Source organism: Solanum stenotomum, chromosome 3 (genome assembly GCF_019186545.1).
Source record: "Solanum stenotomum isolate F172 chromosome 3, ASM1918654v1, whole genome shotgun sequence".
NCBI classification, from domain to species: Eukaryota; Viridiplantae; Streptophyta; class Magnoliopsida; order Solanales; family Solanaceae; genus Solanum; species Solanum stenotomum.
The window spans coordinates 35,721,508-35,746,893 of NC_064284.1; the positions used below are offsets into that span (position 1 = coordinate 35,721,508).

A 25,386-nucleotide genomic window follows, 5' to 3' on the forward strand; every position below is an offset into this window, starting at 1 on the left:
CATCAGAGCAAACTCATAGTGCACATACCTGCTTAATTGCACTTGTCGCAGTATCTCCATTTTGCAGACCTTTAAGGTGTGGAAGTGTTGGAGAATATCCATCAATGACATCAGTAAGTGGTTTCCAGCGAATTGGATCCTGTTTGAAATTAACAATCAAAACATCATCATTTCTGTAGAATAGTTGGTGATAAAGAACAATTCCAATGGTACTGTGCTCAACACAACACAGGTACAACATACCTCACCACCTTCTCCTGAGTTCGACTTTCCACCCAATCTATTCATTGCAATTGCAATAGCTTCATGAGTTTCCCTTGAAATAGCTCCAAGTGACATGCCACCAGTACAAAACCGCTGCACAATTGCTGAAGCAGGTTCCACTCTTCCAACTGGTATAGGCGAACGATCACTTTTGAATTCAAGAAGATCTCTGAGAACCTGCAATAAATAGATATCTTCAGAAACGACAATCTGTTTTTGTGTATTCACCCTTCTTTCATCTTTAACAGATTGAACAGAGGGGAAATTACTAGAAGGCTTATGTCAGCAATTACTTTTAATGCATCTTATGCAATCCGCATTTCCAAGAGTGATATTCGGCTGTGCATAAACAACAGAAGGCAAACTACTAGAAGGTTTATGTCAGCAATTAGATTAATGTATCTTATGTATCCGCTTTTTCACGAGTGATTTTTGGTTGTGCATAAACAACAGAAGGAAAATTACCAGAAGGTTTATGTCAGCAATCACTATTAATGCCTCTTATGCATCCGCTTTTTCAAGGGTGATATTTGGCTGTGCATAAACAACAGAGGGGAAATTACTAGAAGGTTTATGTCAGAGTAATCCAGTGTTGTCAAAGGTGTGCTTAAGCTCTGAAGCGAGGCTCAAAACGTGTTGAGTGCTTCGCCTTGCTTTATGTGCTTTGGTGTCATCAAGTTCTAAGGCATACTTTTCCTTGCCAGTGTGCCTTTGCTGAAGACATGACACTAATTCACTTTATCATAATTTTTTTTCAATTTCTTTGTTCATATATTTGTCATTAATGTTTATAATTATTAGCATTGGACAAAATATATATATTTGTATTTTTTTTTCCTTTGCGCCTTCTTCCGTTAAAGCCGACACTTTATTTGAACTTTGCGCTTAAAGCCCCAATGGACCTTAGAGCTTTTTTGGGCTTTTCGCCTTTGATAACACAGCACTTACTATGAATGCATCTTATGCATCCGCTTTTTCAACTGCGACATTTGGCTGTGCATAAACAACAGAGGGGAAATTACTAGAAGGTTTATGTCAGCAATTACAATTAATGTCTCTTATACATCCGCTTTTTCAAGAGTGATACTTGGCTGTGCATAAACACCAGAGGCCAAATTACCATAAGGTTTATGCCAGTAATTACTATTAATTGCATCTTACGCATCCGCTTTTCAAGGGTGATATTTGGCTGTGCATAAACAACAGAGGCGAAATTACTCAAAGGTTTATGTCAGCAATTACTGTTAATGCATCTTATGAATCTGCTTTTTCAAGAGTGATATTAGGCTGAGCATAAGCAACAAAGTGGAAATTTCTAGAATGTTTTATGTCAGCAATTACTATTAATGTACCTTATGCATCTGCTTTTTCTGGAGTGATATTTGGCTGTGGATGCATCAGGAAATACATAAAGTCGGTAGTAGTAAACAACAGGATTAAATTAGATATCCAGATGATAAGAAAATGCAAAGATATCCCAGTAAAAGAAACAGAATCTAGTAAAACAACTCACGTTTACAGGTCGATTAGCCAAATGCTGCTGATATACTGAATATGCACTTTCACTCTTTTGGCGGACAGCTTTATGGAGCAGTTTTGACATCTCTGGGTTGTTTCCATGGTATTCACCTTTTAATTTAAGGGAAGAGAGAGTCAAAGAAATGAAAACAAAAAGGAACACAGGCCCATGTCTATTAAGACTTCATCTTGAGACAAAGATACCAACACTACTTTTCATTTCTCAAAAAAAAAAAAGGATGATTAAAAGAGTATCTTTTGATTCACAGAATACAGCTCGAAATGACATCCCTATTTCATGTCGAAAGCACCAGATTGCCGCACTTGTAACAATTTAAGGTAAGTGCACCATATTGATTTTTCCTTCACCATGTAGCTTTTGCTCAAGAGAAGCAAGAGGGGAACACAAGTTTAACAAGATATAAGATTCTAAGAAAGCTGGTTTCTTGGAGGAACATGGAACTATAGGACTAGCCAGCAGGTAGACACGATGGAACTATAGGACTAGCCAGCAGGTAGCACGACTCTGTTATTTCTTGGACCCTTCTCTCAAAAAAGACTCCGCAAAATGCACATAGAGGGGGAAGGAAATAGAATCACAACTTTCCTCACTGAACTCTGGCAATGCACAAGTTATCCTGGTCAGACATCGAAAAGTGAAGGTGGCAGAAACTAATCGACACTATCTAGGTTACTTCTCTTATCCCTTCAAATGTTTGTTTAAAAGTAACCTAGTCTTAAAATCAAGAAAATTAAGACACATCTAATACATTAAAAAAAACCATACCCTTTGTAATCCCTTAAGTAGGTATGGGAGAGTAAGATATACGCACACTTTACCCCTACCTTCGCATGGTAGAGACTAGAGAGGCAACTCTGACCTACACCTATACCTGTACAATCTCCTTTTTTTTTGGGATAACAGTGCTATCCGGGTCAGCTACCCTCTATACTAGCTTTTGGAGTCTAGAATGTTAGAAAAACAACACACATAAGAAATAGAATGCCAAAGGCTGTTTAACAAACTCAGCAGACCACCATTATGAGTTGACACGAGAATCTCAATTTGGTAAATCTTGGCTTCCTAACGACTACCTCTCTACAAGCTTGGAGTCTAGCATGTTAAGAAAATCTACCAGAGCGCTCACATGCAATATTTTTATCTTGAACTAGAAATACACAAGAAACTGGCACGGTATATGCAGACTTTAAACAACATTAAAGGTCAATACAGTTTTACAACATTTGCTTAGGTTCCATAGATCTGGATACTGTATGATGAAAAGATATACTTCCAAAACCTCTATGTTTTAGCCTCTAGAAAAATATACCTCCTTGTCTAAATTGTAAGAACCCATAATTCTCTAGTCGTTTTGCTGTATCTTCAGAGAAAGCCTTCACCCAGAATGATAAAGTCTCTCTTGCCAGCTGCAAAAAGCATAGATTGTAAGTATACCGCCATGTCATCTGAGCCAACATTTTGCAGAACTTAAGAGATCAAGGTAAACTTTTAACCAAATGTTTATTTCAATTTGTTATCAATTATGCAAAGAAGCGAAACAATCATCATGTTAATTCTAACGCTAGCTATTTCTGCCTAACTAAATCAAAGGTTTTTCCAGCAGTCTGATTGGACCACTGCAGAAACCAACCAACTATTTCGCATATCAATATTTAAAGCTGAAGCTTACAAAACAGATATCCCACTGAAATTGGAGCTAAAAAGTTACACACGTTCAATATACTTCCAAATTCCAATACTTTCTATATCTTTATTCTCTTGAAGAAGCTAGATTTCCCAAAATGAATGTGATCAACATCTTATGCTATAAGAAAGCAATTAAAGCAGCGAACAAATATTTATAGGTAAGATACAACCAAAATCATTTCAAGGCCAAATATAGTATGTATAGTACATTCCATATGACTCCATTAGCACTGTAATAAGATCAGTTGATCAGCTTGCTCAGTGGAACATATCACTTTGAAATCGAGGAAACTCACCATTAATGTAACAGTTTACTCATAGTGAATTCCAATCATTAAAATGAGACCCTTAAAGAAGAATTCACGTGCAATACATAGACCTATGTTGCTCAGACTCTTCATAAATGCTGTCACAACCGTGTCAGATCCTTACAAATATACTACTTTCAAGAAGACTCAAAAATTTTGAATAGTCCGAACAACAAAGATAAAGTACGTGGATGAAAAGCTCCACACTTCAGAGTGAAGAGTTATAAATGCAAAACTTCTTTTATTAGTCTTAGTACACAGACCTCATATGTTCAAGAAGCAGTGCAATCAATGTGGTTTCCTTGCTACTATTGAGCTTGATGGTTCCTACAATAGAATGTGAGGGGTGCTATGCTTGGCAACTGGATAAGGAAAGGGAAAGTACCGAGGGTGAAAAGGAACGAAAGCAAGAGGGAAATAAGTGGGTCCCAGAAGAAAAAAACTTCATTTTCCCCTTCACTTACCCTATTTCTTGTCATACCAAGCAAGCGAAAAGAAAAAAAATTCCCACACTCTGCTTTCTTCCCTTTATCTAATTGCCAACATAGTTTAAGACTTTCAACACTATTTACCAAAATTGATACACGATTGGCCATTCACAGATCAGATGCTTCATCTCTTAATACCTCATCAAGGGTTAATCCACCAATGCTCGATTTACTGCCACAGAATGCAATATCCATAACCTCCTTCCCCAATCCATAGATTTCAAATATCTGTGCACCACAATAACTGAACCAAATAGATTTTGGTGAGAAAAGCAGATGAGGAAACGTAGAAGAGTAAACTGACATAAAGAAGACAGAAAAAAACAAGAAAAGAAAGAATGGCTACAATAGGAAAATTACTGGCTCAAACTATATTGGCAGATACCTGGAGAGCAAGGAGATCCCCATTTTTGAAAGAATTTTGAGAAGGCCAGATTGAATTGCCTGCAATTGAGGGGAAAAAGATCAAGTCAACATTGTCTTTTTTGAACTGCAAGCATCTGTCAGTTGTGTCTTCAAAAGTTATGTAGATAAAAGCAAAATGCACGTCTGAACCCTAAAATTCCATTAGCAAAACATATCTCCAACGTGCTCTTTATTAAAAATGCCAACCAGGAAACAGAATTTTAGTAAACATACAATCACAAGAAAAGGAATACCTTGCAAAAGTTCTTTTGAGCTTGTTCAATGGTAACACTAGGCATTTTCCCATTTCGCATCAAGTTCACAGTTTTAGTGCTCAAGCGCCATTGTCGACATGTCTCAAATGCCAAGTATGGACATACAGCACTGAATGAAAAAGAAAATATAAGTAAGTCGTTGCCTGAATACAACAGCAGAACTGACCCCAGATGATTTACGTTAAGGGGTAAAGATTAATTTACCACAGTGGTAAAATAAATTGAACTAATCTAATATGTTCTGTGACAGATCACAGATAAAGAGGGTGGTATGTCGTACAGACTGAACGATACATTGTTCCATCTTTTGGATTAAGTTAACTGCAGTATCTGTTCTGGTTAGTATGTTGTACAGACTGACAAAAGAGTACAGATTGATGCACTTCAAATCACCTAGACATCTTGTAATGAGGAGGGGAAATAAAACCAGAAAGGAGTTTTATATCCTGAAAATAACCTTGCACCAAATCCGATCAAGCAAGCAAATTGATGAGTACTGAAGCATTGGGCAGTATCAGCAACAATTGAAGCAGACATTCTAAGGCCATTTTGAATCAGATGCTGGTGAACGGCACCTACAGCAAGAAGTATTGGAATCGCAGGGCGAGTAGCTTCCTGGAGACAGCAAGGAATTAAGTTTAATTGCAGTTGTTAACTACAACAAGAGCACTAAAGTTCTTATCAGGGAAGAATTAAGAGGGAAAATAGATTAACAGATCCAAAAGACAGACTGCTATAGTAGAAATTTGAACTTTCGAAAGAACGACATCAGAGAGGAAATTCAGAAAGAACCAGTCCTCAAAGATAACAAGAAACAGAAAAGAAAAAAAAAAGATGATGAACTCAACAGTTCAAAAATTTGCTGAAATAAATATTGTTACTCAAGGGGTAAACTAAACAGCAACAACAACATTCCCTGTGTAATCCCATAAGGGGTTAACTAAAAATAGCTCAAAATCGAAAAACTGAGACTTGCATATAGTTGGAGAAGCCAGCACCTGAACAAAATGTCAATTAACTATGCACACAATGCCACCCCTAAAGAAACTAAAAGACAGATTAGTAGCACGAAAATTGCCAAAAGAGAACTTACCAATTCATCAGACCTATCAGAGAGAACAAGCAATTGAGAACCATTTCTGACAGCCTCGTCAGCTGCTTCGCATAGTTTATCCAGAGACCTTTTCAAGGACCCATCAACTCCTTTCCCAACATCAAAAAATGTCGGCAAAACATGAGGTTTTAAGTGTGAATCTTTCAAAAGAGATTCAAGCTCTCCTTCATTAAGTACAGGACTAGGTAAAATAACCTGACCAAAAACAAAATTATAAACAATAGAAAACCACAAATGATACATAATACATCTATAAAATATAAGATCAGAAATATTTAAAACTACAGAATACAGATTATCAAAAGTTGAAAGGAAGTACACGAGTTGACCAACCTGAGAAGCATTTTCAGGTCCAGCCTCTAGTATATTTCTACGCTTGCCAAGATTGACTTCAAGCGACATGACTAATCCTTCTCGGAGAGGATCAATAGCTGGATTTGTAACCTGACATAGATGCACATAAACCATATTAGACCAGTGACTCTATACCATTCAGCCAAATATCAAGTAATCAAAAACATCTTTCAGCCAATTTCCTTATCACAAGACTCATTCAAAAAGACAAGCATACATAAATCAAAAAGACTCATTCAGAAAGAGAAAGACACAAGTTGGACATCCTACGAAGCTATACTATAAATGCCTGAAGCAAAACTGACATATCTAAAGACATTGATGACACTTCATGGAAACATCCAGGACTGCAGAAGTTAACATTGCCCACCTGAGCAAACCGTTGCTTGAAATAATCATATAGCATATGCGGCTTTTGAGATAATACAGCCAAGGGAATATCGTCTCCCATGCAAAATGTAGGCTCCTTCCCTTGTGCTGCCATACTTTCAATAACCATTTGAACATCCTCACTAGAATAGCCATATGCCCTGTTTTATGGAAATGAAATGATAACATAAAGTAAGTGTCACCAACAAATCTAGGTACAAGTCTCCTCTTGGTATCATCCTTGCTTTCATTCTTCATTTCACGTCCAAGAGAGAAAGTAAGAACTTGCAAAGAGTGTTTTTGTCATTAACCTAATCTATAACCAAAGGATGCATAGGTTTATACATCAAGACATGCAAAATAAGGAAAAACTTCAAAAGAGGGCAAACTATTATCTACTTAATCCTATCTCAAAACTTCAATTGATGCATATTATGCAGAAATATGACATTATCTTTTAAACATTGACATACAGCATCAATATTTGAAGATATTGCTCACGAAGAAAGTTTTGCATTAATAAGACCATAATCTTCACCGTGCCAAAAGTACCAAGTTCAAGCTGTATCATTGCCCATCTTTTCAAACAACAAAATCACTGCTTAATTGAACTGCATGTGATGTAGTCCAAACCTCCTTAGAAGCATATGTCAATGCTCAGAGCATTGGCATTGCAGTTGTCCGTTTCACACTACTGAATGTTAAATGAAGAAAAATCTAAAAGAGATCATACTAATTAAAGAAAGCGTAATTATAAATGAGCAGATAAAAACTCCAGGAGACACGCAATAGAACAAATAAATTATCCATGATAAATATAATCACCAATATCATTCTAGGTCCTGACTAATAGGCAGGACAAATGCAATTATAGCAGTAGGGACAAAGGACACAATCATAAATCAAATATCATCTGCTGCAGAGAATACGATTCCATCTAAAGCACCTGAACTAAAAAAGTAAAAAAACCTTATATACAAAGTGAAGTTCGAAAGTCTTACTGCTGGCGTCTTAGAATTGTTTCACCATCCATTACTGTTGTTGAAAAAAAGTTCACAGGCTTCAAAGATCGCAAATTTTCTTTAATCCACTCCCCATATGGATTGGACAATGCAACTCGCCTTTTGACCTCTGTATTCTCGAATACCTATGTTAATCAACAAACAAATTATGGACATAAAGAGCTTTTGGGTGTGGAATGGAATGATAGGCTGATGAAGGATATGAACAAACATTATCATTATCATTATCATTATCATTATTATTATTATTATTAATAACAACAACAATAATAATAATAATTAAAAAATAATAAAAACTATTATAATAAGAACTAATTGAAGAACATTAAAATACCATGCATTTAAAATATTAAATCTCTAACAAACCTGACCACTTGAAAGATCAACGCTTATCATCATACCAGGACCTAAACGCCCTTTCATTGTTACCTTTGATTCATCCATGGGTATCACACCAACCTAACCAAAAGAAAGAACCCCTCCAGTCACTGTAATTAATATCCAGTGGTAAAGACAACAGAATCATCAAAGCAGTGCCCTTAATAATAAATTATATACATTTGAAGAACATATATTGGAAAAAAGTGGAATTATTCAGCTTGATTTATCTTAGGAAGGGTTAGGAGAAAAATGACTCGGAGACGAGACACAGTCTATAGCTTCTGCAACCTTTGAAATCAGAATTAGGCTTCTGAAAAATGAACAAACTTACACACCTCAGATGCAACATAGACAACATTGTCTTTGGTCCGCCAATATCTAGCAGGACGAAGTCCATTACGATCAAGACAAGCACCAACTATTTTCCCATCACTGTGAAAATGGAAGGAACGAGACCAAAAATAAGTAAGAAACTAGAGTAAATAATTGAGACAAAAGATTGAAAATATAACATTTTCTTAGATGTATTATACACCAAGCAGTCTTAGCTTCTTCGTTCCACAAGCAGATCCAACAACTACATATCAATGTTACTTAATACAACAAAAATTACTATGCTTCAATCACAATTATCTTACATACATTTCTCGTTTTTAGGGGATAAAAGTCAGTTTCTTACATCTAATTGAAAATGTTTTCAAGGATATCAATACATCACTAAACAGAGCATTTGCTTTCTAGAATCCATACGGACAGAGTTAAATCAAAATTAAGTAGAAAATGTTGAAGAGCAAATCACTAACAGGAATAAGAAGGCCTAATATATTGAATCAAACCATGGTGACATTAAGCATTTCATATCTAATGAATGGGATTCACATGGGTAGCGACAGGAACTTCAGATTTCACATCAGTAAAGAATGACGATTTCTCACATCTATTCAGAGCAAGTAGATCTCAACAACATAGAAGTATTTGACACAAAAGATCAAGAAGAGGTAGAAAAAGAAAGAAATCCGATCTGATTGAAAGACCATGCCATGCTTGACTTCACAATACTAGGATATGAACTCCTTTCTTTGAGAAAGGGAGACTTACAGAAAATAGCTGTTAGATAGACTCCGTAGTTATAGCAAAGTGTAAATGGCTGTGCCACATTGAGAAATGTAATCGTAAATATTGATAATTATAAAAAAGGAACCAGGTTTAAGACGTTAGTCTTCACACAAACTCTCATTCTCTCTGATTTTTCTTATTTCTTAAGAGACAATTATATTCCTCAAACCATCACCTTTCACTTTCGTGTGACCGAAACTCTCAAATCCAAATGACATTTTAATTGGAATAAATGAAAGCACTAAGAAATATCGGACAATGAAATAAAGAACCAGGTGGAAATGTCTTTTACGTACTACTTTTTTTTCTCAATCCTGTTTATCTAAGGAGACCATCTTATTCTAAAATCAAGAGGTCTCACTTTCTTTTGACAAAAATTGTCAAATCCAAATGGAATGAAGGAAGTTAAACAAAAAATATTCATCAATAAAAGAAAGATCCACATAAAAATGTATTTTCTATACTGTTTCTTTTTCCCCGATCACTTCTGACTGTCACATTGGCTGATAGATTAAACCATGGCAACTAGAGAAGGTAAGGCTAGCCCACTATCCTCTTTGACTTTAGATTATAGTTCCTTACATTGCTTGTTGTTTTGTCAGTCTTACATATTAGTACCTCAATCGATTAACTGTTTTTTTAACAAAGGTAATGTTCTCGATCAATTAATTGTTAAGTAAATTTCTTCAATAACTTTGTTGTTATGAAGGACCTCAATACGGAATGAAGAATTGGTAATAGGCATGACTAACATGGATACTAAATCATCCAAGCCATCCAAATTATCTTGTTTTAAACTCGTGAAGTTACTGCATGGACTGTCGGGGCATTCCAATCTTTCAGAATTGTTAGAATAGGAATAGGAACATGAATAGTAGATATAATCCTACTTGGAAAAGGATTGCATTATAGTCTCTATAAATAAGGTCTCAGTGTAATTATGTAGACACACAAGAGAATGTGACTTTTAGTTGATGGGAGTATATCGGGTTGTTTGAAACTTTTTCCTTGTGGAGGATATTATGAGATTCGAAACAAAGGCAATTTAAGACCTAGGAATGTTGAGAATTTGTAAGATAGAACAAAAGATTTGTGTTTCGTACTCTTGTTCATACAGTGTTTCATGTGTCTATGCTTTGGAAGTGTGCTCATGACCCATTCCACGTCATTCAAGCCAAGATTTCAATTGGATACCATTTTCCTCTATTCTAGGTTGAAGTCAAGTTGAATTCACAAAATGGAATCAGTGTTAGAAGTATTCAAATCCATAATTTCACTACGAAACAAGGTCAAAACCAAGCCCTAAATTTGAGACCTAGGAAAACTACATCCAGATAAGAACTTGTCTTATAAAAAAGTTCGGGTACATATTGTGGACTCACAAATTCTAGAGATAAGGTCGAAATGGATCTGTTTGATCGAAGTGTAGTTGGCAGAGCCATCCGACCAAACGGGTTACTTGGAAGTTCGAGGGAAACTGTGTACCAGTTAACAACAGTTGTTTGAGGTTTGGGGTAAGATTAAACTCATTCAATGATGAACGTCTATTTAAATGTGAAAGACTGTAGAAACCAGACCCCTCATTTTGAGTTTTTGCATTTGAATTTATATCTTGAACATGCTAATAAGTTGTTCCCACTGCTTGACTTGTAGGGATGACTTGGGTTGAAACTAGACTCCCGAGGGGTTCGAACAAGTTTTTGATCAGTTCCATGTTTAAAAAATGAGTTAAGGTAATTGATTTAAATTAGTTTTGGGTTGACTACATAGTTTCGTTGAGATTTATATAATATAATCCAAAACAAAATATTAAAGTGGCAAATCATAAACTTGAACCCCAAACCCCAAATTAAAAAAAAAAAAAAAAGATATGAAGGACTAATTGAACTCTGAATGAAAAGACTAATTATAAGATTCGAACTCCTTATTGTACGGGTACCAGAATCTAGAAATTGTTGTGGGCTTGACCCCACTAACCGAAATTTGACTTTGCCAATTCAACTTTGACCGAAGTCTAACTTTAAGAAATGGGTCTAATGAGTAATTAACCCTGAGGATTATTTTTTACGAAAGATTAGAGAAGTTTGAGCGAAACTGAACATGGTAAAGTAGTTTTAGAGCACAAAGCAGTTTGGACTTGACGTATGTTGAGACATGACCTCAAGAAGTGTTTTCCTGAAAGATCAGTATGCTAGCTAGTTAAAGAATATATGTGATATTGGGGATGACTATGTATACAAGGAGAAGAGAATATACACATGTACCAGGTTACTATTTGGGTTATGGTTATAGCCAGAATCATGTACTTTGTACGTATTCAGGTAGAATCTGATAATGAAGAAAAGGCTTCTTTGGATTTCAGTATGTCTTTACATCCCAATGGTAAAGGATATTTATATAAGTTAATCCTAACAAAATAAGGAAAGAAATCAATTACAGTAAAAAATATTATATTCCTATAATTATGCTAGGAAAAGGATAAATAAAGTTTCTTAAAAATCATGCTAATTGCACATACCTCATCTAATCTACTGTTCAACTGTTGGAGGTTGCAAGAGAATAGACAGTCAAGAAAATGCATAGTTGATAAACGCAGAAACTTCTCATATCTTTGGCCTTTGCATGATCAACAGTAAACACTAAATGAATAAGTGAGTTCACATTAATTTTTTCCGTTTACCGGTTCTGTCTGGACGAACTTGCACATTACCTAATCTACCGTATAGACATTTCCTAGCCGACAAGCACAGATTGTAAAGATAATCCTGTCCACCGAGGTCAAAGGAGATAGGCTGACACCTGTAGTGACCCTCCAGGTCATTTCTGTGTTTATGCCTTCTTTTTGTCATTTAGAGCATTCATATATCAACCCCAAGTCAGTTATGACTTGATGGGACTGACAGTTCAGTCACCTGATCGTTCGTTTGGTTTTTATGCGAATTTATGTCTTTTGGAGCTTTTGAACCTTGAACGGTCATTTTTTATCTGATGTTCAGGAAGATGACCTCAGCATCAATTTTGACGATTCCATCAGCTTTGAAAGGTGCCATTTTAGACTAGTACCATAGTCAGCACAACTACTAAGGCTTTCCGTGCGAGTTTGTGCGATTAGGCGTTTTAACTTTCAAGTTAAGGCTTAAGTTTGATTTTAGTCAACATTCTGGTTAAACAAGCTTGGATGAGAATTTTTTATTTTTTTTTTGAAACGGGTAACTTGTATTCCTCAGCATTAAGGGCTATGTTGGCCACCTCCAAAAAGTATTAATAGAGAAGAGAGGAAAAAAGAAGAAAAAAGAAACTGAAATACTTACAAAGAACCTACAAAATCAACTAATTGGATTTCCTCTTCTATATTTTGTTCTTTACACCAAAATCCTAAGGAAGTAATTACTTTCCATTTAATCTTCTATATTGAGCATTTTTTTCCTTCAAAAATCATCTGATTCCTTTCCTTCCAAATATTCAACCAGATACAAGCAGATATTGTCCTCCGCCGCTTATTTTAACTCTTGTTGCCCCCCTTCTGACCCAACAACTCAACAAATCAACACGATTAGCTCTAAAATGTCGAGTTTAGTGTAGAATGACCCTTCATGCGGATTCCGAGGCTTCCGGGCTGATTCAAAGCCCCTGTTGGATTTTGACTTACAATGGAATTGGGTGTAGGACCCACTTTTGTCGAGATGACCTCGTATGAAAGTTTTGACTATTCCGTTGAGTCTCGAATGTCGAATTGATTGGGTTGCATGTCTCGTTTGTGTGCACATGGTTCTGAACTAATGGTGGAGCCTGAGGGACTTTGCTGAAATTTTCTGGTGCCTGAGTGTCGGTTCAACTTCTTTAGCGCCCCTAGGTTCGCTTAAGCGAACGTCGCTTTTGCGACTAGGCCTTTGCTTTAGGAAGGCCAGCCCAGTTAGGCGATAGCTGCTTAAGCACCCCTAGCGTCGCTTAAGCGAGAGAGCCTTGTTTTTGTGGCCAGGTTTCGCTTTGGCGAGCTCCGCTTTTGTGGCCAAGGGCTCGCAGAAGTGAGGCCCACCTCTTTGAGGCTTGTTGCTTAAGTGACGTAAGTGGCCGCTTAAGCGAAGGTCGGGCAGTCTTTTATTAAAGACTCAGGCGCGATTTTCAGCATTTGTGGTAAATTGATTTGGAGATTGCTCCTTCGTTTGAGCTCTGATTTCAATAATTCGAAGTCTTGGGTGATCGTGGAGATTGTGGCTACACTATGGAATAATCGAAGTTAGGTGAATTTCCATTTTAGTAGGCTGCCTTAGCCTATTTTCTTGCTCTTAATTGTGAATTGTTGCATGCTGCTTGCTTTCATTTCTAAGTCCTGATTGTGTTCCATTTAGGAACACAAGTTTTTTTTTTTTTTTGAAATTATCCATTTAGGAACACAAGTTCGGGGAACTTTTTGGGACATTTTGACGGAGTCGGTTTCAAAAATTTTGATGCAGGTCCCACAATTCCCGTTTGACTCCGAAATTGATTTGTTTCTGTTTTTGGTGTCTAAACGGCCGTATTGACATTGTGATCCTATATTTGGTAGTGTGGCAACATTCAGAGGCCATTCGAAAAAGAAAAACTCAAACCTTGTGATTCGGGAGCACGCGTCAACGCCTACAAGTAGGCTACGACTTCCTTTCTATTAAATTGAGATTGAATGCGTGAATGCATGTTGATTAGAGTGAATTGGGGATGGGTACCTAGTTGTTCTTATATTCCTCTCTTAGATACCATGCTTAGGCTTGACTGGAGGTATTTTTGGGTGTAGTATCATGCTAGTTGGGGATTGTATGTTGTTGTGACTTGACTGTTGTCGTTTTATTGGTTTTTCTGCATGTTCGGTCTTAGTCTAGGATTAGACTAGTGTTGCCTTAGACTTGCGATCCTTGTGGCATGTTAGCCTTGTTTCTTCTCTGATGTCGGTTTCAATGGACTAGATTCCTATAGACTAGATAAGTAGACTTGAATCTAATAGTATGAGCCCTAGTTTAGGTGTTTCCGCAGCCTTATTGATCTTCTATTTTCTCTCCCTATTTATGAGACTCTGATGCATTACTGGAGGTTTTATGCTTTCGTGGTGACTTGGGATTGGAGTGTCTTAGGCTTGGAGCGTTCTTGTGTTTCCTTGTGAGTGGACGTTGTTCAACGGTGGCTTGGTATTGATTGTTGAGATCCTCTTCGAAGTAGACATGCCCCCGAGTCATGTTGCCTTCTTGTGATTCCTTGTGAGTGGACGTTGTTCAACGGTGGGTTGGTATTGATTGTTGAGATCCTCTTCGAAGTCGACATGCCCCTGGGTCACTCTTACTAGCTAGGCGGCTTATGCCTCGGGAACGAACTAGATGGCTGGGCGGCCTTCATATATTGAGATCCTCTTCAGAGTTGGCAAGCCCCCGAGTCACTCTTGCTAGTTGGGCTGGGAGTTGACTGAATTATTGGGTATTTGTGATTTACTTGGGCTGGGAACCCGATTTTCGCTTCTTGAGTTCAAATCTGTGGTACTCTTCTCCCAGTAAACTTAGTTATTTTGTGTACATGTTGGGATTATGAATTTAAACTTGCGCACGAGTGTACCTTCTAGGCTTATGAGGTCAAGTTAGGTTTAGTTTAGTTGTACTTAGATTTACTTCAGTATGCTAGTGTGCTCTCTTTCTTATCCGCTTTGACCTATGTTTGTGTCTAGATTCTATGTTTTCATATTGTCTTTACCTTTCTTGCTCAGACGACCCATGATGCCTAGTGAGTACCTTTGTTTTGGTACTCATGTTGCACTCTGCATCTATTTCATGATGCAGGTCCTAGTACCAGCTACCACCAGTTATTGTTCGTGCCATCAACCACTTTTTGGGATTGGAGACGAGGATGAGCACTTGGCGTCTTGGATCAACCTGTCTCCTTCTGTACTTATTTAGCTAGTTTTTTGCTTTTTTGAGACAAGCTTTGCTTTGGTCCACTTTTAGGAATTGTGCTCTTATTTTTAGACAGCTCTATACTTGTGATTTATAAGTTTTGGGAGGGATCTTTTGTATATAGTTTTGGTTTGCTTCCGCTCCTGTTTTGTTATGTGGTTTAGTTTGATTCATGTTTAGTTCTACCCTTATACTCATTACTTGTTATTCTGGGTTACGGGTTTCTTACCTACTAGCGGGTTATAGTAGGTGCTATCGTGACTCGAGAAATCGGGTCGTGGCAACACCAAACATTGTGGCAAGAATTTGGAAGTAGTCATGTTGTTACTGCCATGCCTCAACCACTAGGCCAACCCCTTGAGACTCAATTTTGTTTTTAATTAAGATTTAATAAAATACATTTCACTAGTTGAGTACATAATCTTATGAGATAATATTACAGCTGCATCCAGAAAATAAAAGAAGTTGAAATAGAACTGGCATTCAGAAGATCACCTGAATAAGAGTAAGGCTGGCCCATCCCAAGCTTCCATCTGACCTTTGTAGTAGTTATAAAAATCAAGAACCTACAATGATCAAATATTCAGTCATGAAAAAGTGATTTTAAGGGTAACATACTATTAATCACTTCATGCATTATATTAGTTATATTCTTATAATTCAGAAGGTAAAAAACATGGTAAAGGAAACATCAACAAAAGTAACATTTTGACAAAGCAACACAGAAATTATCTCAGTACAAATTTCAAAAATGTCTTAGCATAGAAAGCAAGATATTGACCACCACAAGAGCCGGTCTAATATTTGGAAACTACAGAACTTGACAAGAATCTAATACATATTACATGCCAACATGGAATACCTCCGGATATTTAATAGACAATGTTGGATGATTTTGATATGCTTCTGGGACGAGAATCATCAGTGCTTCCTCGGGAGCCCGGCCACTTCTTATGAGTAACTGATCCCAAAAAAGAGCTAGATGGTGAAAAAATCCATTTATATATCTACGGAAGAGAGAAAACAAAGCAGCAAACTAACAACAAACAGTTCATGTCTAAAAGTCTACATGAAACAAGTTATAACATCTGTGACGAAAAAGTGATAAGTAGCATAAGATGTTGGAAGAGATGTTATCGTAAAACTCATCCAGAAGCAATTTAAAGTCAACATAAGTACCAGCAACCGAAATACAGTAAGATTTTTCCTTGCTAAGGAAACCATCTCAATGAACATCTAGGTCAAACAGTTCCTAGTGGTGAGAAAAAAAATTAGTACTATGCCTTCAATAATAACTAATAGTCTATTTGGCCAAGCTTATATTTTCCTCAAAAGTGCTTATTTTTAAAAGTGATATGTTTGGCCAAACTTTTGATAGAAAAACAATTGCTTCTAGAGAGTAGCAAAAGTTGTTTTTCATAAACTAAAAATAAGTAACTTTTCCCTAAAAGCACTTTTGAGAAAAATACACTTAAAAACACTTTTAAAAAGCTTGGCAAAACACTATTTGTTATACAAAAGTGCTTTTTAAATTTATTGGCCAAACACAAACTGATTCTCACCAAAAGTACTCTTTTGAATAGCACTTTAAGAAAAAACGCTTCCCAAAATAAGCTGATTTTAGTAACTTGGTCAAACAAGCTATAAGACTAGATAACTAAAGATGCAGTGATCCAAAGAATTAAAAACAGTGATCCATACTTCAGCTGTACTATCTAAATTTGCAGAATCAGATGCCTTTGGGTTGCCAAAAGGACGGATTTCATCCTCACGGTCACGCCAAACAGCTGACTTCAATGAGGCCTCTCTGGATTGCATCCAATTCAAGTTTCCCTGCATGTGTTTGTGGATGTGAAATTAACAGATCAATACAAGTAGCCAGCAACTCATAGAAAATGTTACTGAAACCTATATTTTACCTGTATAGTGTTAATCTCGCCATTATGACCCAGAAACCTCATTGGTTGAGCAAGAGGCCACCTGGGACTGGTGTTTGTACTGAATCTACGATGATAAATAGCAAGAGGAGATGTATAGAGCTCACTTTGTAAGTCATAATAGAACCTCCCAAGGACTTCAGAACGAAGCATTCCCTTGTAAACTATTGTTTGATTGGACAATGAACAGAAATAAAGTTCATTTCCCCAAATCTCTGAGTTCACAGCCCTCTCAATGAGTTTTCTACAGATATAAAGTTCTCTTTCAATGTCATCAACATTTTCCTCTTTAACAACTCGAACAAAAACCTGTTGTATGTTGGGCATTGTAACTTTTGCATAATATCCAACTACAGAAGAATCTACTGGAACCGACCTCCATCCAAGCACCTCAAGACCCTCGTTGTTAAAGATATTGGAAATAACTACAGATATATCAAAACAAATTAGAAAAAATACAACAACCATATTCCTTCAAGAGAGGATCTCATAAGAAACAAGCTTATAGGAAACTACCACAAAAATATACAATTTAGAGAGCTAAAAAAATGTACAATTTTGAGAGCCACAAAAATATCAATAACTTGGGGAATCTCGAAATACCTCATGCAGAAATAAGGATGTTGAAATGGATGTGTGGATATACTAAGAGAGATAAGATTCTAAATAAGGACATCCAGGCCAAGGTAGGAGTGGATTTGGTGGAAGACAAGATGCATGAATTGAGACTGAGATGGTTCAGGCATGTGAAGAAAAGATGTATGAATGGCCCAGTGTGAAGGTGTGAGATGCTGGGTATGGATAGTTTCAAGAAAGGTACACATAGATTGAAGAAATATTGGGTAAGGGTGATTAGACAGGACATGGTGCAGTTTCAGCTTATTGAAGACATGACCTTAGAAAGGATCATGTGGAGGACACGGATTAGGGTAGAGGACTAGTAGGTAGCAGTGTGTTTTCTTGTTATCTGTCCATCCTAGTAGTTGTAGTATTGCTCCTGTAGTATCTGGTCCTTAAATTTATGTTATTATCGATTGTCTTGTCCTTTTGACTCTCATATTTTGTTGTAGTTATTGTCTTGTTACTATCTGCTATTTCTTGTACTTCTGTTACTTCATTTTCTGAACTGTTTTGGACTTCTTCACTTGAGCTGAGGGTCTATCAAAAAACAGTCTCTTTACCTGAGGTAGAGTTGAAGCCTGCGTACACTCCACCCTCCCTAGACCCCCATTTTGTGGGATTATATTGGGTATGTCGTCATTGTTGTTGATATTTTTGGAGGGAAAGACAAAGACCTACTTAATTATCTAAATTGAAGAAGTACTGTGTGTGGTTCTAAAGTCATGTATAGAGCTTTCAATCTTTTCCACACTACAAGGAGGCAAAGACATAAACTGAGAAATTGAATCATGGATAAAAAGAGACACAGAGGTTCTATATATCTATTGCAAGAATCCTCAATAATCAAGTAATGAGTATAGGTTACTATGTTGTAATAGGAAGTATGTAGCAGATCCTCTTGAGTTATAATTATAAGACTGACCTTTCTTGGCTTCATTCATCTGGTTAGAATCCTTGGGAAGAAAAATCATTCCAACACCAGTATGAAGCTTGTCAAAGACGGGAATTCCTTCTTTCTCAGCCCAATCATTGAAAAGATCCCAAGGAATCGAAGTCATCAGTCCAGAACCATCACCAGAATCATTGTCAGCTCCACAACCTCCACGATGTTCCATGCAGCCAAGAGCTACAAGAGCATCCTTGACGATCCCATGTGATGCTTTATTGTCCAAATTTGCGATAAAACCAACCCCACATGCGCCTCTTTCAGATAATATGTCATCCAAGTCGGCAACCTGAAAAGGTTTCCACAAAAGATAAAATAATCATGTGGAGTAATTTAACATGGTTATGTAAAAATATTAATAGATTATTTTTGCTGAAGTAAATAGTTTCATCAATGACATCAAGAAGATGCATGAATTACAAAGGATGAGGACTACAAAAGGGGTTCAGCTCCGATACATATGCCTAGACTTCTAGGAAGCTGATGAAGTCCAGAAAGTTAATATTCCATCAAAGCCCCTGAGATTCCCTTCACTCCAAACAATCCAGAAAAGACAAGCTTAAATCATGCTCCAGATTACACCCAAACAACACAGGAAAAAGTAACAAGATTACACCCAAAAAGAACAATACTCCAAGAATCTACCATCCCCAAGCTCAAGAACATTGAAAAGAGATGGCGTTTAATTTTACCAATGCATAACACTTTCTTTAAGTGAATAAACAAATGGATTTTTTCAAAAATATACAGCCCAACACAATATATTGCACCAACAAAGCCATATTTTCAGTTTACATCAGAGGCGGGCACTTTCGGTGCAACTGAAGAGGTGTTGCACTAGGCACTAGAAATGTCAAGGTCAATCTGCCTAATTGACTATTCTGCAGAAAGGGACTACTATCTTCCAGAATTAACCCTTCTTGCAAAAGTGTTTATACACCAGTATACATTATTACAATATTATACACTTAAGGTAAACAATGTATCAGAAATGTCAAGGTCAATCTGCCTAATAGACTATTCTGAAGAAAGGGACTACTATCTTCCAGAATTAACCCTTCTTGCAAAAGTGTTTATACACCAGTATACAATATTACAATATTATACACTTAAGGTAAACAATGTATCAACCTTGTATAGGAAGTGTTTATACACACATTTACACTGTTATATAAAATTATACAATACTATACAAAATTTGGGTTTCGTCTCCTTCAAACTCAACCCACAAAACTCCAGATGAAATGGTCAAAAACATCACCAAATCATCATCAGATAGCTTCAAATTTAACCAAATGACATTGCCAATGAACTTCAATCATTAATTTGTCAAAAAATTCAATAAATCACAAAATCTATGTTTGAGTTATCAAGCGTATAGAAACCCCAATAAATGAAGTTTTTGAGTTTTCATTTTAGTTCACCCAATAATGTTTAAATATGTATAATAAACATGAATATCAACCTCAATCAGTTTCTAAGCATCAAAAAGTGGAAATCGTAATCACAAATTTAGGAATTACTGTGTTTTCCTAAATGTTTCAAATTATGAACAAAATGGGCTAAATAGGGAAATATCTTATAATATGGGCTCATTTTGGTTATAAGCTTGGGCCAAGCGGTCTAGGGTAAGGTCTCCTAAAGAAGAAGAATTACTGGAAATATCCTTTACATGTAAAAGAGAAAAGAGCTGTAATAGCTATGCAGTGGGTGAAGGCAGCAGTCCCAAAATCTGAAACATCCCGACACTTAGATATTTCAGCCCCAAAACCAAATATGGCATTTACAGAAGCTTTCATTAATTCCTGATGGACAACTAACTTTTGCATAATTGAGAATTAAAAAAAAATCACAAATGTTATAGGATAGTATCTTTTACATTGAAAAAAACATCAGATTTATACAAAATTGTGCACACATATGAGCAGCTGCATCATAAGAAACCAGCAGTGTTATTAACTTCTAGCTTCTGTTGATTAACATCTTCTAGCAATATGTCTCATAGCAACATAAGTAAAAGCTTTGGAATTTTACAAAAGGTACAAACTCCAATAAGTATCTTGTATCACTAATTTCACTAGCAGTATTTCAAAGCAAACATACATAGTGGAAAAGATATTGCAAGACGATAGTAGTCTTATGATGAGTTCTCACAGTTAATTGGCTTGGATAAAGCATCTAAAAGAAGGTTTGCCTAGTAAAACATGGGGATCAGAGGAGAAGTAATCACAGTGCAATACATCTACTTGTGTTTTATTGACAGCAGAGAACAACACACAAAGAGAAAAAGATAGTAAAAGCCCCAGGAGAGCGGTATTCAGAAGACGTTATGGCAAAAGCTTGATCCACATATAACTAAATATACCACATAAAAGTGTTCGTCCACTTTGATTTATTCTCTGATTAGTTTTGAGGAATCAAACATGCCTGTGTTTAAGACTTTCTCCAACTCAACTTGAATGTCCAAATTTTGAAAACTTATAAAGAGAAAATTGAAATATAGCTGTTAGTGTTCAATAAGGAGAACATATGGACCACATGACCTATCAAACCACATCATATGGATCCACATGTCACTTTGTAAAAAAAATTAGAATGTGAAGGAAGAATTGTATTGACTAAATGCAGGTTCTTTGTAATTTTTGGTCGCTTGAAAGTTCATGAAAAAGTCAGTATTCCATCAGAAGTGGCACAACGATGTGGAAACTTCTACTCAATAACAGAAAATTTAGTGAAGTGGAAAGAAACTCAATTGAGCAAGAACCAGGGAGGACTAACCATCAGAAACCTAAAACTGCATAATCAGTGCTTTCTCATGAAGTGGTTATGGAGGTTTAGTGATGAAGAAACTTCACTCTGGAAACAGGTCATCTCTCACAAGTACAGTCAAGAAAGTCAATGGGTCATCAATGAGGTTAACAGTACTTATGGTGTAGGTGTGTGGAGAGCTGTCAGATCAACATGGACAAAAATGCAAGGAAATACCAGAATAAGAGTTGGAAATGGGCTCAAAACTCTCTTCTGGAAAGATCTCTGGATAGGCCAATCCACTCTCTAGGAATCCTTCCCTTATTTAATGCTATTAAGCTACAATCCAGAACCTACAGCGGGGGAATGTTGGTCTCCCCAAGGTTGGAACTAACATTTAGAATACACCATAACGACTGGGAAGTGGAGAGGGTGGCAAACATGCTGAATGTACTAGGGGTCTTCACTGGCACAACTTCTGATCCAGATTCGTTAAGATGGAAATACACAGAAGATGGCATCCTCTTGGTGAACAGACTTTAAAAGAAGGAAAACAGCTGCTCAACATATGGGGAAGTCTCAAAGGTCTGGAAGTCCTTATGGAAGATTAAGGCCCCTACTAAAATCAAATGTTCACTTGGTTGGTGGTCAGAAGGGCTTGTCTCACTCAAGAAGTTCTCCAAAAGAAGGGAAGGATACCTGTAGCTAGATGTTTTTTGTGTAATGAAATTGGGGAAACAAAAAACCATTTGTTCCTGCATTGCAAATTTACTGCTCAACTATGGCATCTATTCTTTACTCTCACTAAAATAGAGTGGACAATGCCTGAGCACATAGCTGACTTGTTGAGCTGTTGAATCAGAAGAGATGGCAGCAAAAGCCAGAAGAAGTGGTGGAGGATGATACCTTCATGCATTTGGTGGTCGGAGTGGGAAGAAAGAAATGGGAGATGCTTCGAAGACAAAGTTAAGTCCATTCATGATGTAAAATGGAGTAGTCTAGTCACATTATTTTTTTGGTAAAAGGAGAACTGTATAGAGGAAATGGATGAATTTGTCGATTTCTTAGGAGCTTTGTAAATCTAGACTCTATTTTCTCTTTTTGTAAAAAGTTTTTGAAGGTGACCAACATCCCTTAATGCTGAGGAATACGATAGTACTTTTTGTCAAAAAAAAAAAAACTACAAGGAAACAGAAAACTATAATCTTAAGAAATTAAGCACATCATGATGAGAAAAGGCATATCAAAAGATTCACCTCAAAGGGTGACGAAAAGATAAATTGACTATATTCTGGAGTAAAAGCAAAGCTTTTAACATCAATAAACTATTATGATTTAGAAATCATAGCTTATAATAGATTCAACTTCAAACTTGAGCAGTAGATTCTACTCTTCTTCAAACATGATATACCATCTGAGAAATATATCGAGCAGCACCCAAACTCCTAGTCAAAAGAAAAGTTTTGCATGCATAGCTCAAGGTAAACCATACCCATCAGAATCCTATTTCTTTCAGGATTCTAAAAATTACAAATTAAATTTAGGAAAATAACCATTTCTTTGACATATTTAAGTATTTGAACTCTTTTTTGTTAATGTGCTTCAAAGTATTATAACTTTTTAACTTAACATGCAAAGTGAAGGCTTTTTAGCATGGGAAAGTCGAAAAGATCACAATTTTTCATTCATAGAGTACACAAGAGTATGCACCAAACCCACGTTCAAGAAACAATTCAACAATAAACGACTATCAACTGGGGAAACAAACCATGAAGGAAAATCCCAATGAAGCTGATCAAGACCAACAACCTCTCAGCCATTATCAAGACTTCAATAAACACCTCAGATATCACATGGAATATATCTATATATTCAATATTTACAAAGTCAAGAGCGGCAATGTACTTAAGGTAAGTAAAATAACAACCTCAAGGTGATAAGCAAGCAGATAATAACATATTCTGTCAATTGCACTTCACCTTTATATGATTCAACCAAATAACACAATGAACTTTTGTCACCTAGAAATCTTATGCATTTTAGCAAATAGAAAGTGCGCACACCACATATTCCAAGGACTCCAAGAAGTAATTTCCCAAAAAGATGTTCCATATATGAATTGTCTTCCAATCTCATATAAAAGGACTCTGTTCATATTCAATTTAATACATGGAGATTAACATTGGACCTACTCTATACTAGTCAAAGTACACACAAAAGAAAAAAAAAAAACAGGAGTCCCCCTTCAAACTGAAAAAAGGCCAAGGATTTTTGTTAAGCAAAAATTTTCCAACCTTTCACCATCTTCCTAAATTGAGCATAAATAAACTTTTACTCCAACTAATTTGCCAAACTTTCAACAGCTAAGTAATCAAACATCCCTATTTTGATATATAATGAACGATATATGTTTTTTCACATATAGCATAAATATGAAATCTATTGAAACCAGCTATTGGACCAATAAAAATTCAACATATTGTGTAAACAAACCTTAGGCACTATATCAGAGGACTGCTGAGATGCTTTACTGGCACCACGTTGAAGGTCAAGAACAGCATTGCACTTTTTGTTAATCAAGCTTCTCCTATTAGTTGCCGCATAACCAATCCTTCTACGAATCCGCTTGCTGGATTTACAGTACAATCCAAGGAAATCAACAAACACACCGTCTCTACTACCAGTTAGAATCTTCGGTGACTGCCCGTAGAGTAACTGCGGAACGTTTGCCACGGAATTCACCGCCATAAACCTAATCAAAACCCTCCCCTACACACAGAATCGGAGAGTGAGTATGTGAAATAGTTGTAGGTAGAGAGAGAAAAAGTCAATGGTATAGAGAGAGAGAGAGAGAGAGAGTGGAAATGGGAGAGAATGTGTGGAGAATGGGAAGGATTGGGAGATAAAAAGAAGGGAGTTTTGGAGCCACACTTCGAAGTTGATGTTGATGTTAAATGTTTAACGAGAGTGGCGAGTGGGAGTATTTTTTGTGTGAAAGGTGACTGTAGGCTGAGATCAAAGGTCAGTTTTTCAGTGTATGTGATTATGGTGATTCCAAAATTGTTCTTTTCTTTGGGGTTTTTCAAAGATTGACAACAAATTTTGAACCACATAAAACCGACGAGACACAGTGAGAAGCAGTGACAACTGAATACGACCAACAATCAAACAACTTTTCTTTTTCTTCTTTTCCTACTACTTCTACAGTGTTTTCGTTTGGAGATAGACTTGCAAATAATTTCTTTTAGAAAAAAAAATATAGAATAGATAAGATTAGAATATTGTATTTTTGTGGTGTAAATACATTTAAAAAGGACACCTAGTATTACTACTCCCTCGATTCCTAAATAAATAAGAACAAATTAATCTTCTTTCAGATTATTTTTATATTGATATAGAAAATTTTACACAATTAAAGATTTATTTCTTTCTTCAAGCATTTAATTAGGGGTAAGTTCTTCTATTTTTAAGAAAAATTATGCGGTTAAACAAACATATATTAGTTAATTAGCTAACATAGCTACAATTTGCGTTAATTACAATTTGTGTTTGTGTTTTGTATTTCTATAAAGCGAGAGAGACGGAATATACAAATACAAATACATAATTCTTTGGCCTATACACTTATGATTATACAAATACTACAAATCTTCCCTGCACAGTTCTCTTTTGCCTTTGATTTCTCTCTCTCACTTTATACAAACACAAATTATACGAATATAATGTATAATTTGTATTTTTATAAAGCGAGAGAGATTGAATATACAAATACAAATGTTTTAACTAAATTTAATTGTATACGAATTCAAATAGTATGCAGTTATACAAATATAACTATTGATACATATACATAGTAGTTACATATATATAATTATCTAACCGATATGCATATACAATTCA

The 25,386-nt window shown here is 36.1% G+C and overlaps 1 protein-coding gene across 1 annotated transcript in view; it reads right to left on the reverse strand.

The window, feature by feature from the left end:
* LOC125857428 (ferredoxin-dependent glutamate synthase, chloroplastic-like) overlaps positions 1-24,346 on the reverse strand; it is a 45,284-nt gene extending 20,938 nt beyond the window's left edge. The window contains exons 1-20 of the mRNA XM_049537016.1: positions 23,980-24,346; positions 18,715-19,027; positions 17,154-17,596; positions 16,936-17,067; positions 16,097-16,195; positions 15,730-15,800; positions 8,542-8,638; positions 8,192-8,284; positions 7,805-7,950; positions 6,805-6,964; positions 6,414-6,524; positions 6,060-6,275; positions 5,424-5,581; positions 4,946-5,075; positions 4,672-4,730; positions 4,425-4,530; positions 3,114-3,210; positions 1,778-1,893; positions 244-441; positions 29-139 (exon numbers count right to left, since the gene is read on the reverse strand). Of these exons, the coding sequence (XP_049392973.1) occupies positions 29-139; positions 244-441; positions 1,778-1,893; positions 3,114-3,210; positions 4,425-4,530; positions 4,672-4,730; positions 4,946-5,075; positions 5,424-5,581; positions 6,060-6,275; positions 6,414-6,524; positions 6,805-6,964; positions 7,805-7,950; positions 8,192-8,284; positions 8,542-8,638; positions 15,730-15,800; positions 16,097-16,195; positions 16,936-17,067; positions 17,154-17,596; positions 18,715-19,027; positions 23,980-24,234 (3,111 nt within the window). The 5' untranslated portion in view covers positions 24,235-24,346. The remainder of the gene's footprint in view (positions 1-28; positions 140-243; positions 442-1,777; positions 1,894-3,113; positions 3,211-4,424; positions 4,531-4,671; positions 4,731-4,945; positions 5,076-5,423; positions 5,582-6,059; positions 6,276-6,413; positions 6,525-6,804; positions 6,965-7,804; positions 7,951-8,191; positions 8,285-8,541; positions 8,639-15,729; positions 15,801-16,096; positions 16,196-16,935; positions 17,068-17,153; positions 17,597-18,714; positions 19,028-23,979) is intronic.
* Positions 24,347-25,386: the final 1,040 nt, after the last annotated feature.